This window comes from Trachemys scripta, chromosome 1, assembly GCF_013100865.1.
Source record: "Trachemys scripta elegans isolate TJP31775 chromosome 1, CAS_Tse_1.0, whole genome shotgun sequence".
NCBI lineage: Eukaryota > Metazoa > Chordata > Testudines > Emydidae > Trachemys > Trachemys scripta.
In genome coordinates this window covers 144774698-144796419 of record NC_048298.1, presented here as the reverse complement: position 1 = coordinate 144796419, position 21722 = coordinate 144774698, and the positions used below count along the sequence as shown (strand labels likewise).

The following is a 21722-nucleotide window of genomic DNA, read 5'->3' as shown; positions in this document are numbered from 1 at the left end:
GCAGTGAGATTCAGAGACTCATGCTGGACTCAGCTGGAGCCCATGATGTGAGGGAGGGATGGGGACTGTCCAAGAGCACGCTGGAGGGGATGCAGGTCCAGTCCCCTCTTGGCAGAGATTAGAGTTGCTTGGAAAATGGAGAAAAAGGCACACAAAAATTCAAAGTTGTTCAAAGCTGACCTAGTTTTTTAATTTAATGACACTTTATCAACATTTTTATCCAAAAGGGTTACATATTTCAAGAATAATTCTGATTAAAGTCAGAAAAATATTGCAAAAAAACAAAAACAAAAAACGAGAACATCAGTAGGTTTTTTTGCAATAGTTTTTTTGGGGCGGGAGGGAAAGGCTATTTTTGTACTAAACAAGTTTTTATTTTAAAAATGTTGCCCAGCCCCAGTGGAAAGCATGGTGGCCATTTAACACCCCCCTGAGTGCAATGATTTTGGGGAGGGGTGGACTCAGTCTAGGTCCCAGTAGGACCTACGCCTAAGGACCACAATGCCTAAGATACTGTCAGAACTGGCATTTATGAGTCCCCTTGCTGACAATAGAAAGGCTATGTGGGTTATGGAGGATGTACTCCCCACTCACCCCTTGGGGTCGGGGATCGGTTTGGGGGGATAATCCATGTGTGGGGGTTGGATTATTGACTCACTTTCACAGCGGGGCATGGGTCGGTGCCAAGTCCCATCATCCTGGCAGACAGCACTGAAAGATGCCAACTTCTGGTCACCCTGCAGGAAAAAGAAGAGAAGAACTGAGGACCACATGTAACCTCAGGTCCCTGCCCCCAACCCCAAATCATGGGGAGGGAGACTGGTGTCTACCTTCTCACTAATGCCCAATTCTGCTCCTGATGTCCATTTCAGTGCCCTTCTGTGACTCCTGAACCTTTACTCCTTACCTAACCTCCTACCCCTCCATCATGCATTGGCCTTGGATACCCCAATTTCAGCAGGCTTATGCTGCAGCCTCTTTATCCCAGCCAGAAAAACCTGCAGTCACAAAAACGGTAAGCTCTGATTCTACCCCAGAGACACCCACTCGTGGCGATGGGGCAGGAGAGAACGGCAGGGGAGTCCTTCTGCCTTTCATCAGATCCCTGAGCAGAGTGCTGGGGCCTCTGGTGGGGCCCTCCAGGGAGTGAGTCCTGCTTCCCAAACATTCTGGAGAGCAATGACACCACCCGTTCCTGTGAAAAGGCAGGGAGCGAGGACGGGGGAGGAGATTGGAAGGAGGAAAAGAGTGAGAAGAGACTGGAAAGGAGGAGACTTTGGCAGAAGAGAAGAAAGGAGGAGTGGAGGAGAGAGCAGAAGGGTGGGGAGAAGAAGGGCCTCACCTCCATCAGTTCATACCCAATCTGGCAGCTGACATTGAAGTAGTCACGAAATCGGTACAGGGGCTGCAGGTCTTTGATGAAAGTGAATTGGTCCCTTGGCAGAGGCTGTGGGCACCGGATTCCTGGGAACATGCAAGGCTTTAGCCTTTACCCCCCCACATCCTTCCCGATTTTTCACACCTGCTGTCTGGTCACCCTATCTTCAAGGGCGTTGCCATGGGCACACTCATCCAGATCTGAAGGGTGAGGGGGTGCCGGGCAAAGAGAAGAGAAAGTTAAACCTGACAAAGCTCTGTACTGGTGGTGCTGCAGGTCTGGCTACAGTCCTGGGGTCTCTGCCTGTTGGGGATGCAGCCCAGGGCTCCTCTGCATTCTCCTGGTGAGGAGCAGCCCTGTGTCCCCCTCCTGCATGGTGTGGTGCTCTCATACTTACCCACAGCTTGGTAATAGGCCAGGAAGCCCCTGTAGGGGATAAGGGTGCCGTTCTCTTCGTTGGAGAAGTCAGAGTGGAACATCAGCCTCATCTGGTTCCCTTTGGACACAAAGTCCCTGATACCCGGGTGATTGCCTTTGGCTGAGCCTAGCTGGCCACAGTACTGGCCCAGGTCTTTCTTATCGGCTGTGATCTGTCAAGGAGAAGGGGGGAGGGGAAATCATGAGAATTCGTGAAGTTCAACCTGCTCCATGTATCATCATTACCTGGTGTCAAGGTTCCTTTCCCACTCTGAATTTTAGGGTACAGATGTGGGGACCTGGATGAAAACTTCTAAGCTTAACTACCAGCTTAGATCTGCTTTTGCTGCCACCACTCCCAAGTGCTAACTCCCTTCCCTGGGTAGCCTTGAGAGACTCCTCCACCAATTCCCTGGTAAACACCGATCCAAAACCCCTTCGATCTTAAAACAAGGAGGAATTAATCATTCCCCCTATTCCCTTCCCCCCCACCAATTCCTGGTGAGTCCAGATCCAATCCCCTTGGATCTTAAAACCAGGAAAAATCAATCAGGTTCTTAAAAAGAAGTCTTTTAATTAAAGAAAGAAAGGTAAAAATCATCTCTGTAAAATCAGGATGGAAAATAACTTTACGGGGTAATCAAATTCAAAGAGCCCAGAGGAACCCCCTCTAGCCTTAGGTTCAAAGTTACAGCAAACAGAGGTAAACACTCTAGCAAAAGGAACATTTACAAGTTGAGAAAACAAAGATAAACCTAACACACCTTGTCTGGCTGTTACTTACAAGTTTGAAATACGAGAGACTTGTTCAGAAGATTTGGAGAGCATGGATTGATGTCTGGTCCCTCTTAGTCCCAAGAGCGAACAACTCCCAAAACAAAGAGCACAAACAAAAGCCTTCCCCCCACCAAGATTTGAAAGTATCTTGTCCCCTCATTGGTCCTTTGGGTCAGGTGTCAGCCAGGTTACCTGAGCTTCTTAACCCTTTACAGGTAAAAGGATTTTGAAGTCTCTGGCCAGGAGGCATTTTATAGTATTGTACACAGGAGGGTTGTTACCCTTCCCTTTATAGTTATGACACCTGGTCTATGCATCTCTAACTCCCTCCCTTTCCTCTACGCCTGTTGGATAGCAAGGAAAGCCTGCTTGCTGTTGAAAAATGATTGTGCCCTGAGGTCACCAGCTTCCCCTCCCCAGCCCTACCCTAGGTCTCTGCTGCACGCACCTTGATGTAGTCAGAGAGGCAGGACTCAGATGGCTGCAGGTCGAACTGCCAGAAGTTCAACTTCACCACAAAGCCCTTTGGGACTGTGATGTCCCAGGTGCTGATGTTGTTGTTGGGGTATGGCTTGGGGTAATTGGGGGATGTGATCTCCCCAAAGAGCTTCCTTGGGGTTGGGCTGGAACTGACCACTCCAAAGAGGAGAGACCCCCACAGGAGGAGCAGGAAGAGCCTGTGAACACAATGTACATGGAGCATGAGTTACAGACCAGCCATAGATCTGGGCCATATGCAACCAGTGGAAACTTCATGGGAGGCTCATGCACAGCCCAAGGGACCCCTGGGTACACTGGGTACAGACCAGGTGTTATGGAGCCAATGGAGACATTGAAGAGACCCAAGATCCAATCAGGTACCACCAAGCACTAGCCAAGGATATGGTTCCCTCAGACCAGGAAGCCATTTCAAGGGAGACTAGGCACGAACCCCGTGGGCACTGTTTGTTTGTTACATGCCAGCCATGGATCCGGGTCTCTTGGAACCAGGGGAGGACCGGTAAGAGATCCAGCCTTATAGGCTCTGAAGGTTTCCCTCCACCTGGCTTTGGGCCACCTGGTTCAGCTTGTGTTTGTTGTCAGCTTGGGAGCTTGCCCAGCTCAGCAGTTCAGGGTCCAAAGGTCGTCAGCATGGTGGGGAGTGATCCCCAGCCATGCCTGGGTCCCTCTCCTGTGACCCCCCTGTTGAGGGAAGGGGGGGGGATGTGCAAGGTCTAGCTATTAACCTCTCCCTCTCCACAGGGTATGGTATGGAAATCTGGGCAGGTTAGTGGCCCCCTCCCAGCCTGGTCCCAATCTGGGGTTTACTTGGGGAGTGGGGCTATTACGCTCCTCCAAAATACACTCATTCCCCTTCCCTAGAAGGAGATCAGCCAGGGGGGATTCAAACTCTGCATCACTTCTAACAGGAGGATTAACGGAGTAATAGTGGGACATGGATTTAACCCCATCCACCTCTCATCCTTCCCCAAGGAGTTGGACCCTTCAGTCCTCTCCCCCATAAAGATGCCACCACCTCCCTCCCCAGGCCAGATTGGCAACACTCACATGTTCTTAGTCTTGTCTGATGTGTGTATGTCTCTCTCTCTCCCTCCAAGCACTCTAACCAGGGCAAGCGAGTTGTAACCAAATGCAAACTCTTAACCCTGCCAGATCTAATTCAGCGAGGTGGGGGAAGACCGAGAGGAGAGGGAGGGAAGAGACAGTTAGGTTACAAAGCGATTGATGGGTTTAGCCCACATTCTGCTGCCCTCTGCTGCCTCTTTTCTGGAATTGTAGCCATTAACTTTTTTTTAGAGCAAGATCCAACAGAGGTGTGGGGGGGGGGGGGGGCTTACTGTTGCTCAAGAGACACTTAACTGGACATTTCCCTATATTAAAGTGCAATTTTGGGGGAGTTTTGTTTTTAAAGGTGTCATAAAAAGGAAAAAGAAACAGGATTTGTGTTCTCTCTGCCCTCCTTTTTTGGGGCATTTTTCTGATGTGGGAAGAAGGCTTGAAATTTTATTCTTAAAAAGTTAAAAAACTGCTCCTTTTTACCTTAGAAATATCAAGAATGCCAGGTCTTTGCCTTACTGTTTTGCTGAAGAACTGCTCAGAGGTGTGAATCAGCAGCTTCCTTGATAAGGAAACAGGAGTGTTAAATCTTTAACAAAGAGAAGTTTTCTGTCAGCTGTTTCTTTGGCATTTGTGTTAAATAGGTGTTAATAATAACAAACAGAGCCCAGAGAGTTTAGAACACTACAAATACAAATACCTTCCTCTCTCCCAATTAGTCAGGCCGCTCTGGTTGTTCTGCAGTTGTCTATAGAGTCTTCCAAGGGAAACAGGATGTACAAGAACTGAATTATGAATGTGAAAACAAACAGCAAAAACAAACAACTTTTCAGGCTTTCTTCATACAGCTGGGAAGAAGGCTCAAGCCCAATATTATTGTTCCTCTGCACATGAGCTTTCAGTTTAGATTTTCCTGGCTTTCTAATATCTCTAAAATAACAATGACATCTTATAGGTTTTTCTTTAAAGACACTGATACTTCTCAAGCTTAACACTATTTTTCTGGGAATCATAGTAAAGAGTCCAAGTCTATGAAAAGAGTCACAGCAATGAAATAATGTAAGTGTAAGAAGGAAACATTTCAAGATGTTTATACATGTGTACTTAAGGCTGTAGAGAAACTGTACAATAATATATATTGTTATATTGTCTGAAAAAGAACATATGACCATGTAATTAATGACTCTCATAATAATGTACACACACGGGACCAGAGTTAAGGTTAAATGGGCAATCTTCACTCCGGCATTTCCTGACTTTTGAGTGCTTCGCTGTGCATGATGCACATTCTCAGGCAGCCCCAATCAAGGCCCAGGAGGGAAGCTCGCTGGCACAGGATACCATCAGGAATGACACTCACAACCAATGGGCACAATCTGTGCAGAAGTTTTCAGCCACAGAACAGTGCTAGGAGAGAAACTTATAGCAACAGGGCACCAGTAGGAGGGAAGCTCACAGCCACACAGCACCAATGGGGTGCAGTTTGGGGTTTTAGCTATAGAGCATCAAAGTTTGCAGCTACAGGGCACTGTTTGCAGGGAAGTTTGCTGCCACCAGACATGACTGACAAGGAACCTTGTTCCCCAGGGCACTGCTGGGAAGGAGAATTATAATACCTGGAATGGACACTGTGTGAAAGCAGATCATAACATCAGCTCGTAACATAACATCTGGGTCTCCCACACTTTTACAAAGGAACGTCACTATGTGAAATGCAACTATGTGGGAAACTGCTGCTAATTGTGTGTGTGGGAGGAGCCTAAGACTAGAATAGTGGGGGGAAGAGGGGAGTGTGTGTGCTACAAGTCAGGACTGGGGTTTACATGTGCATAAAGAAGGCAGAAATGTTTCAATACCAGGCCAGATGCCTCTCTTTTGTGGCCTCAGCATGCCATGGGTGTGAGAATCTATTTGCATGTGGCTGTCATGCCATATCACTTCCATGAGAGTAGCTGTCTTTACAGTTACAGGTTTCAGAGTGGTAGCCGTGTGAGTCTGTATCAGCAAAAACAACGAGGAGTACTTGTGGCACCTTAGAGACTAACAAATTTATTTGGGCATAAGCTTTCATGGGCTAAAACCCACTTCATCAGATGCATGGAGTGGAAAATACAGTAGACAGGTATATATACACAGTACATGAAAAGATGGGAGTTGCCTTACCAAGTGGGAAGTCAGTGCTAACAAGACAATTCAATTAAAGTGGAAGTGGGCTATTCTCAACAGTAGAATACCAAGGGAGGAAAAATCACTTTTGTAGTGGTAATGAGGCCAATGGGTGGCCTATTACAAGAAGGTGTGAGTAACAGTAGGGGGAAATTAGTATGGGGAAATTAGTTTTTGTAGTGACCCATCCACTCCCAGTCTTTATTCAGGCCTAATTTGATGGTGTCCAGTTTCCAAATTAATTCCAGTTCTGCAGTTTCTCATTGGAGTCTGTTTTTAAAGATTTTTTGTTGAAGAATTGCCACTTTTAAGTCTGTATTGAGTGTCCAGGGAGGTTGAAGTGTTCTCCTACTGGTTTTTGAATGTTATAATTCCTGATGTCAGATTTGTGTCCATTTATTCTTTTGCGTAGAGACTGTCCGGTTTGACCAATGTACATGGCAGAGGGGTTTGTTGCAGGACGATCCCTCACTCTCACAGACCTTGGGAGACAGGCCAGTCCTCGCTTACAGACAGTCCCCCAACCTGAAGCAAATACTCACCAACAACCACACACCACACAACAAAACCACTAACCCAGGAACCTATCCCTGCAACAAACCCTGTTGCCAACTCTGTCCACATATCTATTCAGGGGACACCATCATAGGACCTAACCACATCAGCTACACTATCAGGGGCTCGTTCACCTGCACATCTACCAATGTGATATATGCCATCATGTGCCAGCAATGCCCCTCTGCCATGTACATTGGCCAAACCGGACAGTCTCTACGCAAAAGAATAAATGGACACAAATCAGACATCAGGAATTATAACATTCAAAAACCAGTAGGAGAACACTTCAATCTCTCTGGAATGTTTGCGAGGGAGTCCCCTTCGGTGGTCTACAACAGACACTCACCCTTGTCACAGATACATTGGATCTAGGCTGGGGAGCTCAGTTAGGTCCCTAACAGGCACAAGGTGTTTGGTCTATTCAAGTTCTAAAGCTCCATAAAAATGTAAGGGAGCTTCGGGCCATCCGTTTGGCTTTCATGGTGTTCCTTCCACATATCAAGGGGCAGAATGTGTTGGTGCTTACAGACAACACAGCAGCCATCTCAGGGGCTCAGAATGCTCAGAATGCTCTGGTAGATCACTTAATAACTTAATCAGGTCATTCACAAGTCACCACGAGTGGTCTCTTCATACAGATGTGACCACATCCATTTTCCAGCTGTGGGGAACTCCCCAAGTGAATCTGTTTGAAAAACGAGCATAAAAAAATTATCTTTTTTGTTCCTAAACAGGCCACAACCCGGGTTCGTTGACAGATGCCTTCCTGCCACCCTGGTCAAAGATCCTGCTGTATGCTTTCCCTCCAACTCCACTCCTGCCCAAGGTCTTGTCCAAAGTCAAACAAGACTGCGCTCACTTTATACTAATGGCGCCAGCATGACCCCATCAAGATTGGTTCTTGACTTTATTAACTTGATTGGTCGGACCTCCACTGTCATTCCCATGGGTTGTATATGTGATCTCCCAGAACTATGGCTGTCTCCTTCATCCCAATATGCAGGCCCTCCACCTGACAGCCTGGATGCTTTCTGGCCAACATCCTTGGAAGGCAGTTGTTCTAAGGAAGTTCAGGAAGTTCTAAATAGTAGAAAGCTTTCAACTAAGACTATTTACCTCACTAAATGGACAAGTGTGATGGGGCATCTGCCCCACACTGGCCTGTAAAGAGTTAATGGAGTCCCAGGAAAAGCAGCCAATAGGAGAAGGGCTGTGAGGAGCAGCCCATTAGGGCCGGGCAGGCCTATATAAGAAGAGCTGCAGGGCAGAGCAGGTTCAGTTGCTCCCTGGAGCTTGAGGAGGGAGAACTGGCTGCCTTGCAGGAGGAAGAAAGCTAGCAGCCTGGACAGATCAGTGCTGGGCAGGATCAGGGGAGTGAGAGGGAGCTCCTGGCTGCATGCTAAGACTGGCAAGCTGAGGCCCTGAGATAAGGGTGAAGAAGGTGCTAGGCCCATGACGAAGTGGCCCAGGAAAAGATACTGAGAGATTAGAGGGAACACAGCACGGGGCTGCCATCTACAGGGTTCCTGGACAAGGACCTTGAGTAGTGGATGGGCACAAGTCGTCCCCCCACCTCCACTTGCCACTGAAGAAGTGGCTGAACTGTTGCACTGTCATACTGCCCCCTAGAAAGGGGGAGCACAGAGTGTGGCAGGGCTGTGTAATGAAGGGGACGCTGCAGTTCTTGGAGTGACACATGTCCAGGAGCAGAAGGGATAGCAGCAGAGACACCACCTCCAATAGAAAAATTAAAAAGAGCCAGTTGACATCCAGTCAACTTGATATGGGAGCAGTTGAGGGCATGCAGGTAAACAGGCAGGTCACTAATGGTTGGCTGCGAAGCTGTGTGGGATAGCAGTTGGAGGACTGCCAAAGGTGTGCACAGCAGCTTTGCATGAACACAAACAATAGACTGAACTAACTCACGTCTCATCAAACATAGTTCACTTTGAAAGAGGATTCCAGAGTTCGTGATAAATATGGAGTTAATGTACTGTAATGAATTGTATCATGTGTATGCAAGCGTTAGCCTAGTTACTAGTCCAGTCGACTTAGTCTAGTTTAAACCCCCTGTGTAGACAAACTCTTGGTTTGCTTGAGTGTCTTAAAATCTGTCTCTTGATCATGTTTTGCAAAATGTGAAGTTATGCAACAGAATAAAACATAACAGCCATGACAAACTGTAGGAGTTGAAGATGAATAGGAGCATTTCTGCATTTGTTCAGCACATGCAGATGTGTTATCCACTGTGCAATTTGGAGAGGAGAATTAATCAATGACGCAGAAAACAACTCTTTTTAGGCAGTTTCTTTCACCTCAAATCAGGTCAGGTTCTAACTTACTATCTTGAAAATACCTAATCACCTTGCCTTTGTCTTCCCTGCTGACATTTATACAGATGGACCCTATCATCCTTTCAGTATTGAACTAAGGATACAATTTTCAGAAGTGCCTAAGGGGGTTGGGGAGCCTAACTCCCATTTTCAAAAGTGAAGTAAGTGTTTGAAAGTCAATGGGACTTAAGCTCCTAAGGGCCAGAGTTTTATAGGTGTAAGCAGAGTCAGGATGAGCTCTACCCTGACATCTGGTGGTGAATTATGGCGAGTGTGGAAAAGAACTCCAGGGGCTGATCTTGTTTGCATAGGCACACCCACTCGCCTGGCAGGAAACAACAGCAACTCAAAGTGGTTACTTTGGCTGGTGTGGGATCCCCAGTTTCTCTGTTATTGGGGCAGGAAGAATAAAGTTTTGTTACCCTGATTCTGTGAATCAAGGCCAGTGGAACTGTGTATGACAGAAGGACTGAGTGAGTCATTCACCATTACCTAAGTAGCATGTGCTTGTCAAGGGGCATGGGTTACAAAACCCAGTGAATTGAGAGAGGATGGGGACAGGTATTTGTACCTGATGGGATGGGCCCCTCTCTGAGGGGTTGAAACACCAATTGCACTACCTCCTCTCTCCACTGTTGAATATCAGAGCTAACTTTTGATTCTATTAGAAGTCTAGTTACAGACTGCTGAACTGAATTCACTTTGGGCCAGTGGTGCACTAGCACTGGGGCTCCCCTACTATGAGCTGAAATCACAAAAGAGCTGAGATCACTGAGGCGGTGTTAACTAGTGGGGGAGCCTGAAGCTATAATGCTAAGCGGCTGGCAGAGCAGCTAGCAGAGTGGAGCCTTGTGGGATGGTTGGAGTGGCACTGAGCGACTCACAGGTCGGTGAGTGGAGCGGCTGGAGGAGCAGCTAGCAGAGCAGAGCCTTGTGGGAGCGGCCCAAGGGACGGCTGGAGCGGAGCGGCTCACAGGTCGGTGAGCGGAGCGGAACGGAGCGGCGCGGCGCGGCTCACAGGTCGGGGAGCGGAGCGGCACGGCTCACAGGTCGGTGAGCGGAGCGGAGCAGCTGCCAGAGCAGTTCGTGGGACGGCAGGAGTGGGACTGCGGGTGGAGCGGAGCAGTTCGTGGTGAAGGCTGGGTGGAACCCCACGGAGAAGCAGCCGGTTGGCCTCGGATCACGTAAGGTGCCCCTTAACACCCTGCTCACACACACACCCCCTTTTGAACTCTGGGGCTGCACTGATCAGGGACAGAGACTTTGGGGGGTTGTCGGACTTTTGGGACTTTGGTGATTCTTGGGTCGCTGGTTTCAAGAACCAACGGGAGAGGACACGGCCCAATTTGCTGGGGTGGGTCTTCGCTCATGGTTTGGTCTATGAACTCTAGTTGTGGTGTTTTCCCAATTTAATGCTGATGTCATTTACCTCATGTTATTAAACATTTTCTGTTACACTCAGACTCCGTGCTTGCGAGAGGGGAAGTATTGCCTCTTAGAGGCACCCAGGGGGTGGTATGTAATTGTCCCAGGTCACTGGGTGGGGGCTCGAGCCGGTTTTGCACTGTGTTATTGAAGCGGAACCCCTAGATACAGAACCCGGCCCTTGTTGCTGCCAACTTAGATGGGCAGAAGGGTTACATAGGTATTTAGGCACTAAAGATACAGATGGGTGCTTAGCGGGACTTTGAAAATTCCCAGGGAGTTAGGTGCCTCAGCACTTGTGAAAACCCCACTAAATGTCTATCTGTATCTTTAAGTGCCTGAATGCCTTTACAAAGCTGGCCTTGACTCACTTTTGAAAACTGTGCCCTAAATCTACAACTCAGGCCCATATCCAGATTAAATACTAGTGCCCAGTGTACTATTTCCTCCAATTACTGAGAGCTTGTTGAATTCGGTTTTCCCTATATATGGTTAACTCCTCAAAGCTAATGTATGCAGGGGGGGAAATCTTTTAGTCAAACTCTGCTATATGGACCAGAGAACACCAAATTTTGCCTGGAACTTGTGTGAAACTCTCAGAGCCACAGAAATAACCTTCCTCAGAACTCCAAACTTTCCAGCGTGGTGGCCAGAGGGGTGAGAATGCTTATTGTCTCTGTGTGGTGGAAGGTGATGTGACTGAGATTCGTGCAGCTTCTGAAATGGATGTTTCACAGCATGTTCTGTGTCATTGTATCTATAGTGTTACTAGAAACAAAAATATTTTGTATTGACTATAACTAATTCAAATAAAATATCATGTTTAAGTAAATATCAGAGTCCATCTAGATCCCTGAAAGCTCAACAGTAAAAATTAGCGCTTTGTAACATATCAGAAAAAGTAACTAGATGAATGAAAAGTGATGGGATGCCGGTGTTGGGGGGCAGGGTTGTGTCTGTCTGAAGCTGTTCCATACGCCTAATAATTTTTGTTGCCTTTCTCTGTACCTTTCCAATTCTACTATATCCTTTTTGAGATGGGGTAATTGCAATGACTGGGGTGTGGGTGATCATGCCTAGTGGTCAGATTTGGAGACAGCGTCTGGTGCAAAGCCAGGGATCAGAGCCAGAGACTGCATCAGGGCAAAGGCATAGGAGTGGGGACCAGGAATAAGGAAGGCAAGCAGGAACTGGGAATAGATGGGAGTCTGGTATAAAGAAGATAGGAACTAGGCTCAGGAGCCAGGTAATCAGGTACATAATAGCAGCCAACCAGGTGCTCAGATAGATTCCTGTGTTACTTTATGCCCATGACTGTTTAGTTTGCTGAAGAACCTTTGATGAGAGACATTGTCAAAAACTTTCTGAAAGTCCAAGAGCATGATACCCACTGGATCACCCTTTTCCAATAGATTGGCAAAGCATGATTTCCCTTTACAAAAGCCGTGTTGATTCTTCCATAACATAATGTGTTCATCTATGTGTCTGTTAATTCTGTTCTTTACTATAATTTCAACCAATTTGCCTGGTATTGAAGTTAGGCTTATTGGCCTATAATTGCCAGGATTGCCCCCAAAGCCTTTTTAAAAATCTGCCTTACATTAGCTACCTTCCAGTCATCTGGTATAGAGGCTGATTTAACAGGTGAATACATGTCACAGTTAGTAATTCTGCAATTTCATATATGAATTCCTTCGGAACTTTTGGGTGAATACCATCTGATCCTAGTGTCTTATTACTGTCTTATTTATCAATTTGTTCCAAAACCTCCTCTACTGACACCTCAATCTGGAACAGCTCCTCAGATTTGTCACCAAAAAGAATGACCTGGGTGTGGGAATCTCCCCCACATCCTTTGTAGTGAAGACCAATGCAAAGAATTCATTTAGCTTATCTGCAACAGCCTTTTCTTAAGTGCTCCTTTAGCATCTCGATCGCCCAGTGCTCCACTGACTGTTTGGCCGGCTTCCTGATTCTGACGTACTTTAAAAAAAAAGTTGCTATTAGTTTTTGTGTCTTTAGCTAGTTGCTCTTCAAATTCTTTCTTGTCCTGCCTTATTATACTTTTACCTTGACTTGCCAGAGTTTATGTTCCTTTCTAATTTTCCACACTAGGATTTGACTTCCTGTTTTTTTTAAAGGATGCCTTTTTGCCTCTGTCACTTTTACTCTGCTGTTTAGCCAGGGTGGCATTATTATTTTTATTTTTTGGTCCTCTTACTTTTTTTGTAATTTGGAGTATAAATTTGCTTTGATCCTCTCTTTTGGTGTTTTTCAATAGTTTACATGCAGTTTACAGGAATTTCCCCCTTGTGACAGTGCTTTTTAATTTCCGTTTAACTAGCTTCCTCATTTTTGTGTAGTTCCCCTTTTTGAAGTTAAATGCTAGTGTGGTGGGTTTCTTTGGCATTTTCTCCCTGATGAGGATGTCAGATTTAATTACATTATGATCTCTATTACCGAGTGGTTCAGTTATGTGCACAGCTTGGACCAGATCCTGTTCTCCATTTAGGACTAAATCAAGAATTGCCTCTCCTCTTTTGGGTTCCAAGAAGCAGTAATTTATGGTGTCTAGAAATTTTATCTCTGCATCCCTTCCTGAGGTGACATTTACCCAGTTAATATGAGGATAGTTGAAATGTCCCATTATTATTGCATTTTCTGCCCTTGCAGCCTCTCTGTTCTCCCTGAGCATTTCACAATTACAGTCACATCCTGGTCAGGTGACTGGTAGTATATTCCTATTGCTATACTCTTACTATTCAAGCATGGAATTTTTATTCATAAAAAGTCTATGGTACAGTTTAATTCATTTAAGATTTTCACTTTCTTTGACTCTATGCTTTCTTTCACATATAGTACTACTACTCCAACGTGACCTACTCTGTCATTCCTATTTATTTTGGACCCTGGTACTACCATGTTCATTGATTCCACCTAGTTTCCACCGTGCCTATTATGTCAATGTCCTCATTTAATGCTAGCCACCGTAGTTCACCCATCTTAGTATGTAGACTTCTAGCAATTTTAAATAAGCATTTGTACAGTTTGTCAATATTCAGTTGCCTGCCTTCATGAGTTACATTTATATGGGACTCTATTTCGTTTGACTGTTCCTCTGTAGCTCCTCCCTGCACTTTACCAACTTCATGCCGATCTTCTTTATTAGGATATAGAGTCCCCTTTAATAAATTCATCCCTAAGGGGTGTCTGCACCCAAACCATGTGCTTCTCCACACCTGTCAGCCTTTTCCTCAGCCCTTAGTTTAAAAAAATCTTCTACAATCTTTTTAATTTTACATGCCACCAGTCTGGTTCTGTTTTGGTTTAGGTGGAGCCCATCCTTCCTGTATGGGATACTCCTTTCCCAAGTGGTTCCCCAGCTCCTAATAAACCTAAAGCTCTCTTCCTTACACCATCATGTCATCAACCAATTGAGACCCTGCAGTTCTGCCTGTCTTTCTGGCCCTGCATGTGGAACTGGAAATATTTCAGAGAATGTTACCATGGAAGTCCTGGACTTTAATCTCTTCACTAGCAACCTAAATTTGGCCTCCAGGACCTCTCGCCTACCATTCAGCAGTAGGGTGGCCTCTGCTTTATTTAAGCAAAGTAAGCTGTCATGGGATAACAGGGTAGGTCTTCTCATGGATTGGTAACTGGTTAAAAGATAGGAAACAAAGAGTAGGAATAAATGGTCAGTTTTCAGAATGGAGAGAGGTAAATAGTGGTATCCCTGAGGGGTCTGTACCGGGACCTGCACTATTCAACATATTCATAAATGATCTGGAAAAGAGGTAAACAGTGAGGTGGCAAAATTTGCATATGATACAAAACTACTCAAGATCGTTAAATCCAAAGCAGACTGCGAAGAGCTACAAAGGGATCTCCCAAAACTGGGTAACCGGGCAGCAAAATGGCAGATGAAATTCAATGTTGATAAATGAAATAATGCACACTGAAAAACATAATCCCAACTATACATATAAAATGATAGGGTCTAAATTAGCTGTTACTACTCAAGAGAGAGATCTTGGAGTCATTGTGGATAGTTCTCTGAAAACATCCACTCAATGTGCAGTGGCAGTCAAAAAAGCTAACAGAATGTTGGGAAACATTAAGAAAGGGACAGATAAGAAGACAGAAAATATCATATTACCTCTATATAAATCCATGGTATGCCTACATCTTGAATACCGCATGCAGATGTGGTCGCCCCATCTCAAAAAAGATATATTGGAACTGGAAAAGTTTTCAGAAAAAGGCAACAAAAATGATTTGAGCTATTGAACAGCTTCTGTCTGAGGAGAGATTAATAAGATTGGGACTTTTTCATCTTAGAAAAGAGACAACTAAGGGGGATATGACAGAGGTCTATACAATCATGACAGGTGTGGAGAAAGTAAATAAGGAAGTGGGGGGATCTTTGCTCCACTGGGCCAGGACCACAGCTCCCCCACACCTTGCACCCAGGTGTCCTGAGCCCCTTGGCCAAGCAGGGAGCCCTCTGCAGCCCCATTGTCAGTGCTGGGAACCCCTTCAGCCCTGCTGACAGAACTGCCCTAACCCTAAGCCCATTAATTTCCTGCACCTATAAAAATTAACATAATTAAAAACGTGAAAAAGAAATTTATATTAATCATCAAAATTGCAAAAAAATAAAACTTGAATTTTGTCAAACCTAGCTATATGTATACATATCTAGGAACAAATAATGAAGGCCATATCTGCAGAAAGGACTCTTCTTAGACAGAAGGAACGAGAGAGAGGAAAAGGAAGAAATATAACAGGGAAAGAAAAGGACAAAGTCTCACATCCCAGGTGGTGTTTGGCATTTAGCCAGAGGTTGTGGTGTCAGATATATTTATTATAAATTTTAAGGCTAGAAGGGACCATTTGATCATCTAGTCTCCCCTCCTGTGTAACACAGGCCACAGAATTTCATTCAAGTTTGCCAGGTCTCAGAGTGGCTGATAAGACCAGGTGCTGTGGCTGTATTTTTCATCCATTTTCTGCTGTATTGAGCCTAATGCCTTGTGTTTGACTAAAGTATCTTCCAGGAAGACATCTAGTCTTGATGAGTTCAAGAGATGGAGAATCTGCATCACCCTCACTGACCGATTCCCAGTGCCTACTACCAACTACAGGGGGCATAATTCAGGTTGTGTTGTGGGGGCGGCATGTACCTTAACTTTGCATTTCCTAGTTTTCAGAGAATCATAGAACTATGGGGCTGGAAGGGCCCTCAAGAAGTCTGTTCCATTCCCCCAGACTGAAGCAGGATGAAGCAAACCTAGACCAGCCTTGACAGATGTTTGGCTAACCTGTTCTTAAAAACCTGACAGGGATTATGCTGCCTCCCCTACATGTTGCTATGCTTAGCTATCCTTACAGTTAGAAAGCTTTTTTCTAATATGCAACCTAAATCTCCCTTGCTGCACATTAAACCAGTTACTACTTGCCCTATTGTCTGTGGGCATGGAGAACAATTGATCACCATCCTCTTTATAACAACCTTATACATATTTGAAGGCTGTTATCCTATCTCCACTAAGTCTTCTCTTGTCTAGACTAAATATGCCCAAATCTTTCAACCTTTCTTCATAGTTCATGTTTTCTAAACCTCTTGACACTTTTGTTGGTGTCCTTAGGAATTTCTCCAATTTGTCCATGTTTTTCATAGAATCATAGAATATCAGGGTTGGAAGGGACCTCAAGAGGTCATCTAGTCCAACCCTCTGCTCAAAGCAGGACCAATTCCCAACTAAATCATCCCAGCCAGGGCTTTGTCAAGCCGGGCCTTAAAAACCTCCAAGGAAGGAGATTCCACCACCTCCGTAGGTAACGCATTCCAGTGCTTCACCACCCTCTTAGTGAAATAGTGTTTCCTTATATCCAACCTAGACCTCCCCCACTGCAACTTGAGACCATTGCTCCTTGTTCTGTCATCTGCCACCACTGAGAACAGCTGAGCTCCATCCTCTTTGGAACCCCCCTTCAGGTAGCTGAAAGCAGCTATCAAATCCCCCCTCATTCTTCTCTTCTGGAGACTAAACAATCCCAGTTCCCTCAGCCTCTCCTCATAAGTCATGTGCTCCAGACCCCTAATCATTTTTGTTGCCCTCCGCTGGACTCTTTCCAATTTTTCCACATCCTTCTTGTAGTGTGGGGCCCAAAACGGGACACAGTACTCCAGATGAGGCCTCCCCAATGTCAAATAAAGGGGACCAATCACGTTCCTCGATCTGCTGGCAATGCCCCTATTTATACAGCCCAAAATGCCGCTAGCCTTCTTGGCAACAAAAGCACACTGTTGACTCATATCCAGCTTCTCGTCCACTGTGACCCCTTTTCTGCAGAACTGCTACCTAGCCATTCGGTCCCTAGTCTGTAGCAGTGCATAGGATTCTTCCGTCCTAAGTGCAGGACTATGCACTTGTCCTTGTTGAACCTCATCAGGTTTTTTTTGGCCCAAACCTCTAATTTGTCTAGGCCCCTCTGTATCCAATCCCTACCCTCCAGTGTATCTACCATGCCTCCCAGTTTAGTGTCATCTGCAAACTTGCTGAGAGTGCAGTCCACATCATCCTCCAGATCATTAATAAAGATATTAAACAAAACCTGCCCCAGGACTGACCCTTGGGGCACTCCACTTGAAACCGGCTGCCAACTAGACATGGAGCCATTGATCACTACCCGTTGAGCCCGACGATCTAGCCAGCTTTCTATCCACCTTACAGTCCATTCATCCAGCCCATTCTTCTTTAACTTGGCAGCAAGAATACTGTGGGAGACCGTATCAAAAGCTTTGCTAAAGTCAAGGAATAACACATCCACTGCTTTCCCCTCATCCACAGAGCCAGTTATCTCCTCACAGAAGGCAATTAGGTTAGTCAGGCACGACTTCCCCTTGGTGAATCCATGCTGACTGTTCCTGATCACTTTCCTCTCCTCTGAGTGTTTCATAATTGATTCCTTGAGGACCTGCTCCATGATTTTTCCAGGGACTGAGGTGAGGCTGACTGGCCTGTAGTTCCCTGGATCCTCCTCCTTCCCTTTTTTAAAGATGGGCACTACATTAGCCTTTTTCCAGTCATCCGGGACCTCCCCCGAATGCCATGAGTTTTCAAAGATGATAGCCAATGGCTCCGCAATCACATCTGCCAACTCCGTTAGCACCCTCGAATGCAGCGCATCCGGCCCCATGGATTTGTGCTCATCCAGTTTTTCTAACTAGTCCCGAACCACTTCTTTCTCCATGGAGGGCTGGTCACCTCCTCCCCACACTGTGCTGCTCAGTTCAGTAGTCTGGGAGCTGACCTTGTTTGTGAAGACAGAGACAAAAAAAGCATTGAGTATATTAGCTTTTTCCACATCCTCTGACACTAGGTTGCCTCCCTCATTCAGTAAGGAGCCCACACTTTCCTTGACTTTCTTCTTGTTGCTAACATACCTGAAGAAACCCTTCTTATTACTCTTAACATCTCTTGCTAGCTGCAACTCCAAGTGCAATTTGGCCTTCCTGATTTCACTCTTGCATGCCTGAGCAATATTTTTATACTCCTCCCTGGTCATTTGTCCAATCTTCCACTTCTTGTAAGCTTCTTTTTTGTGTTTAAGGTCAGCAAGGATTTCACTGTTAAGCCAAGCTGGTCGCCTGCCATATTTACTATTCTTTCTACACATTGGGATGGTTTGTTCCTGCAACCGCAATAAGGATTCTTTAAAATACAGCCAGCTCTCCTGGACCCCTTTGCCTTTCATGTTATTCTCCCAGGGGATCCTGCCCATCTGTTCCCTGAGGGAGTCAAAGTCTGCTTTTCTGAAGTCCAGGGGCCGTATTCTGCGCCTCTCCTTTCTTCCTTGTGTCAGGATCCTGAACTCGACCATCTCATGGTCACTGCCTCCCCTTCCCATCCACTTTTGCTTCCCCTACTAATTCTTCCCTGTTTGTGAGCAGCAGGTCAAGAAAAGCTCTGCCCCTAGTTGGTTCTTCCAGCACTTGCACCAGGAAATTGTCCCCTACACTTTCCAAAAACTTCCTGGATTTTCTTAAAGTGTAGCACCCAAAACTGGACACAGTACTCCAGCTGAAGCCTCTACTGCACAGTAAAACAGAACAGTGCATGCTTGTGTGTATGCATACACATGTGGTGTGGATGTGGGTGCACGTTTGGTGTTTGTGTGCATGTGTAGGATAAGAAGTACACGTCTGATGCATGTGTTGCGTCCATGCCTGCATCAGTAAAGTGTGTGTGATGTCTGTGTGGAGGGGTGTGTCCATGAGTCTAACTTCCAGTCATAGAGTTTTGCAGTAAACTGCCATCAGGAGGCAAAGGCAATAAGATAACAAGACCTAGAGATCTGCTCAGAAATATTTACTTCTCCCTGTCTCTGCTGCGCATGTATCTGCTTCCTACCTAGAGCAGGAAACAATTGCTTCACGCTGACGCAGGGCAAGTCTACACTACAAAATTAAGTCGACCTAAGTTAGGTCGACAAACAGCCAACGCCGTAATTATATTGCTTTTGCATGTCCACACTATGCTCATGTCGACGGTGCATGTCCTCACCAGGAACGCTTGTACTAATTTAACTGCCAGTGTGGGGCATTGTGGGATGGCTTCTGAAAGGCAGCAACAGTCGAGGTAAGCAACACAGTGTCTACACCAGTCTACACTGACACTACGTCAACCTAACTACATCAACCAGGGTTGCCAACCCTCCCAGTTTTGCGGGAGCCTCCCGGAATCAGGCTGTATCTCCCGGAGGCTACTGAAGCCAAACCAGGAGATTTTTAGGTGCTAAAATTCCGGTGGCGCAGCATGGCTAAGGCAGGCTCCCTGCCTGCCTTGGCCCCGTGCCTCTCCCAGAAGTGGCCGGCACATCCCTGCGGCCCCTAGGTGCAAGTGGGGGAGGGGGGTCTCTGCATCCTGCCCCTGCCCTGAGCACCAATTCTGCATCTCCCATTGGCCAGGAACTTCAGCCAATGGGAGCTGCGGGGACAGCGCCTGTGTCCGTGGGCAGCACAGAGCCCCCTGTCCCCCCAACGGCTGCAGGGACGTGCCAGCCGCTTCCGGGAGTGGCATGGGGCCAGGCAGGCAGGGAGTCTGCCTTAGCCCCACTGCACAGCCAACCGGGAGCTACCTGAGATAAGCACCTCCCAGCCAGAGTCCGCAGACTTCACCACCTCCTGCACCCAAACTCCCTCTCAGAGTCCGCACCCCCTGCACTCCAACCCCCACCCAGAGCCCTCTTCTGCACCCAAACTCCCTCCCAGATTCCGTACCCCCTCCTGCACCCCAATCCCCTGCCCCAGCCCTGAGCCCTCTCCTGCACCCAAACTCCCTCCCAGAGCTTGCACCCCACACCCTATTCTGCACCCCAACCCCCTGCCCCATGCTCAGCCCAGAGCCCCCTCCCACATTCCAAACCCGTTGGCCCCAGCCCAGAGCCTGCACCCCCTCCCACATCCCAACCCCCATGCCCCAGCCTGGTGAAAATGAGTGAGGGTGGGGGAGAGCAAGTGACGAAGGGAAGAGGGATGGAGTGAGCAGGACGGGGCCTCGGGCAAGGGTTATGGCAGGGGGCGGGGCAAGGGTGTTTGGGTTTGTGTGATTAGACAGTTGGAACCCTAACATTGACCTAATCACGACGCCTCTCCTGGAAGTAGAGTTATTAAGTCAGTGTAGTGGGCGAGTTACATCAGTGGGCACTACATTTTAGTGTAGACGCTTACAGAGTTAGGTTGACGTAAGCTGCCTTATTTTGACCTAACTCTTTAGTGTAGATAAAGCCTCAGTCTCCTTTCCTGGTCAGAAATAGGCCATATGATATGTCTGCGGGCTGTGATTGGCTGATGGGAAGTCTTGCGAGTCCACTACCCAGGCCAAGCAGCAGAAATAGCCAATGGCAGCTGCGATCCATATGTGCACTGCTGAACCTTTCACCCCTCCAATATTGCCCAGTACACGTCTGGGAAATGAGACTCATTATATTCAGTAGCTGGCAGAGCCACAGAAGAGTAGACTGTGAATAGAAGTAGCACTGAGCTTCCATCCTAGGCCAAATTCACCTTGGTGTAACTTAACTGACTGCAGTGGAGTTACACCAGGGTTGAATTGGCCCCAGAACATGTTTTGCTGTCTTACCACAGCAGGCTCCTGTTGCTGTAATGGCCTTAGTTGAAAAATGGGTAGAACGACTGTGACACCAAGTGGCAAGACCGGAAGATGACAAGTTCTTTCTGCCTTTCCTATGTTACAGTTCGCTTAGTAGTGTACTGATTTCACACAATGGTATATAGCATTTGTATAGCACCTTAAATACTATTAATCACAAAAAATATGTTAGGCTGCTGATGCATGGATACCACTTTCTTTCACATTAATACTGTCTCATTGTTTCCTTATACACCCCTATCTGTATCCATCTGTTGTCTCATTTTATACTTAGATGTGAGCTCCTTGGGGCAGAGACTGTCTTTTTAGTCTGCTTGTACAGTGCTTAGCACAATGGGGTTTTGGTCCATGACTGGGGCTAATAATGTTAAAAGAAACCTATTAAGGTTGCAGTCAGGCACCCAATGGCTAGGAAATGCCAGAAGGAAGGTTGCCTGTCCATCCTCATTGAGCCTCGGTCTCAGAAATGATTAAGCCAGGACTGAGGTAGACATCTGACATGTAAAATTTCAGCCCAAGTGGTTAAAGTTTGGCAAAATTATAAGCAACTGAAAAGAGGGTTGTACTGGGAAGTGTTGTACAACCTTAATAATAGGCAGCACTATCAGCCCCAGCTGTAAGAGTGATAGGCTCTTTACATTAGATTAGATCTGTGTGGTGATAGATGAACAGGTGATCTTCAAAGCACTTCACTAATTAATCCTCACAAACACCACCTGAGAATTGAGTAATAACAATGGGTAACAAACCAATGAGGGTAAAACTAACATTACATTATAAACTCTTTGGAGTAGGTAGGGGCTGTGTCTATTTCAACACAATGTAAACCACTTTGCAGCACTATAAATTAATAATAATAATGTCGATCTTTAATCATATTAAAGTCAATAAAGTAAATAATAATAAAGTTAATAAAGAGCCAGGCGATGC

At 46.3% G+C, this 21722-nt stretch overlaps 1 protein-coding gene across 1 annotated transcript in view; it reads right to left on the bottom strand.

Annotated features, from left to right (window-relative positions):
• Nucleotides 1–4278, bottom strand: part of LOC117875658 (complement C1r subcomponent-like) — a 10934-nt gene extending 6656 nt beyond the window's left edge. Inside the window, exons 1-5 of the mRNA XM_034767028.1 lie at nt 4121–4278; nt 3021–3249; nt 1776–1968; nt 1343–1464; nt 595–737 (exon numbers count right to left, since the gene is read on the bottom strand). Of these exons, the coding sequence (XP_034622919.1) occupies nt 595–737; nt 1343–1464; nt 1776–1968; nt 3021–3249; nt 4121–4122 (689 nt within the window). The 5' untranslated portion in view covers nt 4123–4278. The remainder of the gene's footprint in view (nt 1–594; nt 738–1342; nt 1465–1775; nt 1969–3020; nt 3250–4120) is intronic.
• Between the last annotated feature and the right edge of the window lie 17444 nt (nt 4279–21722).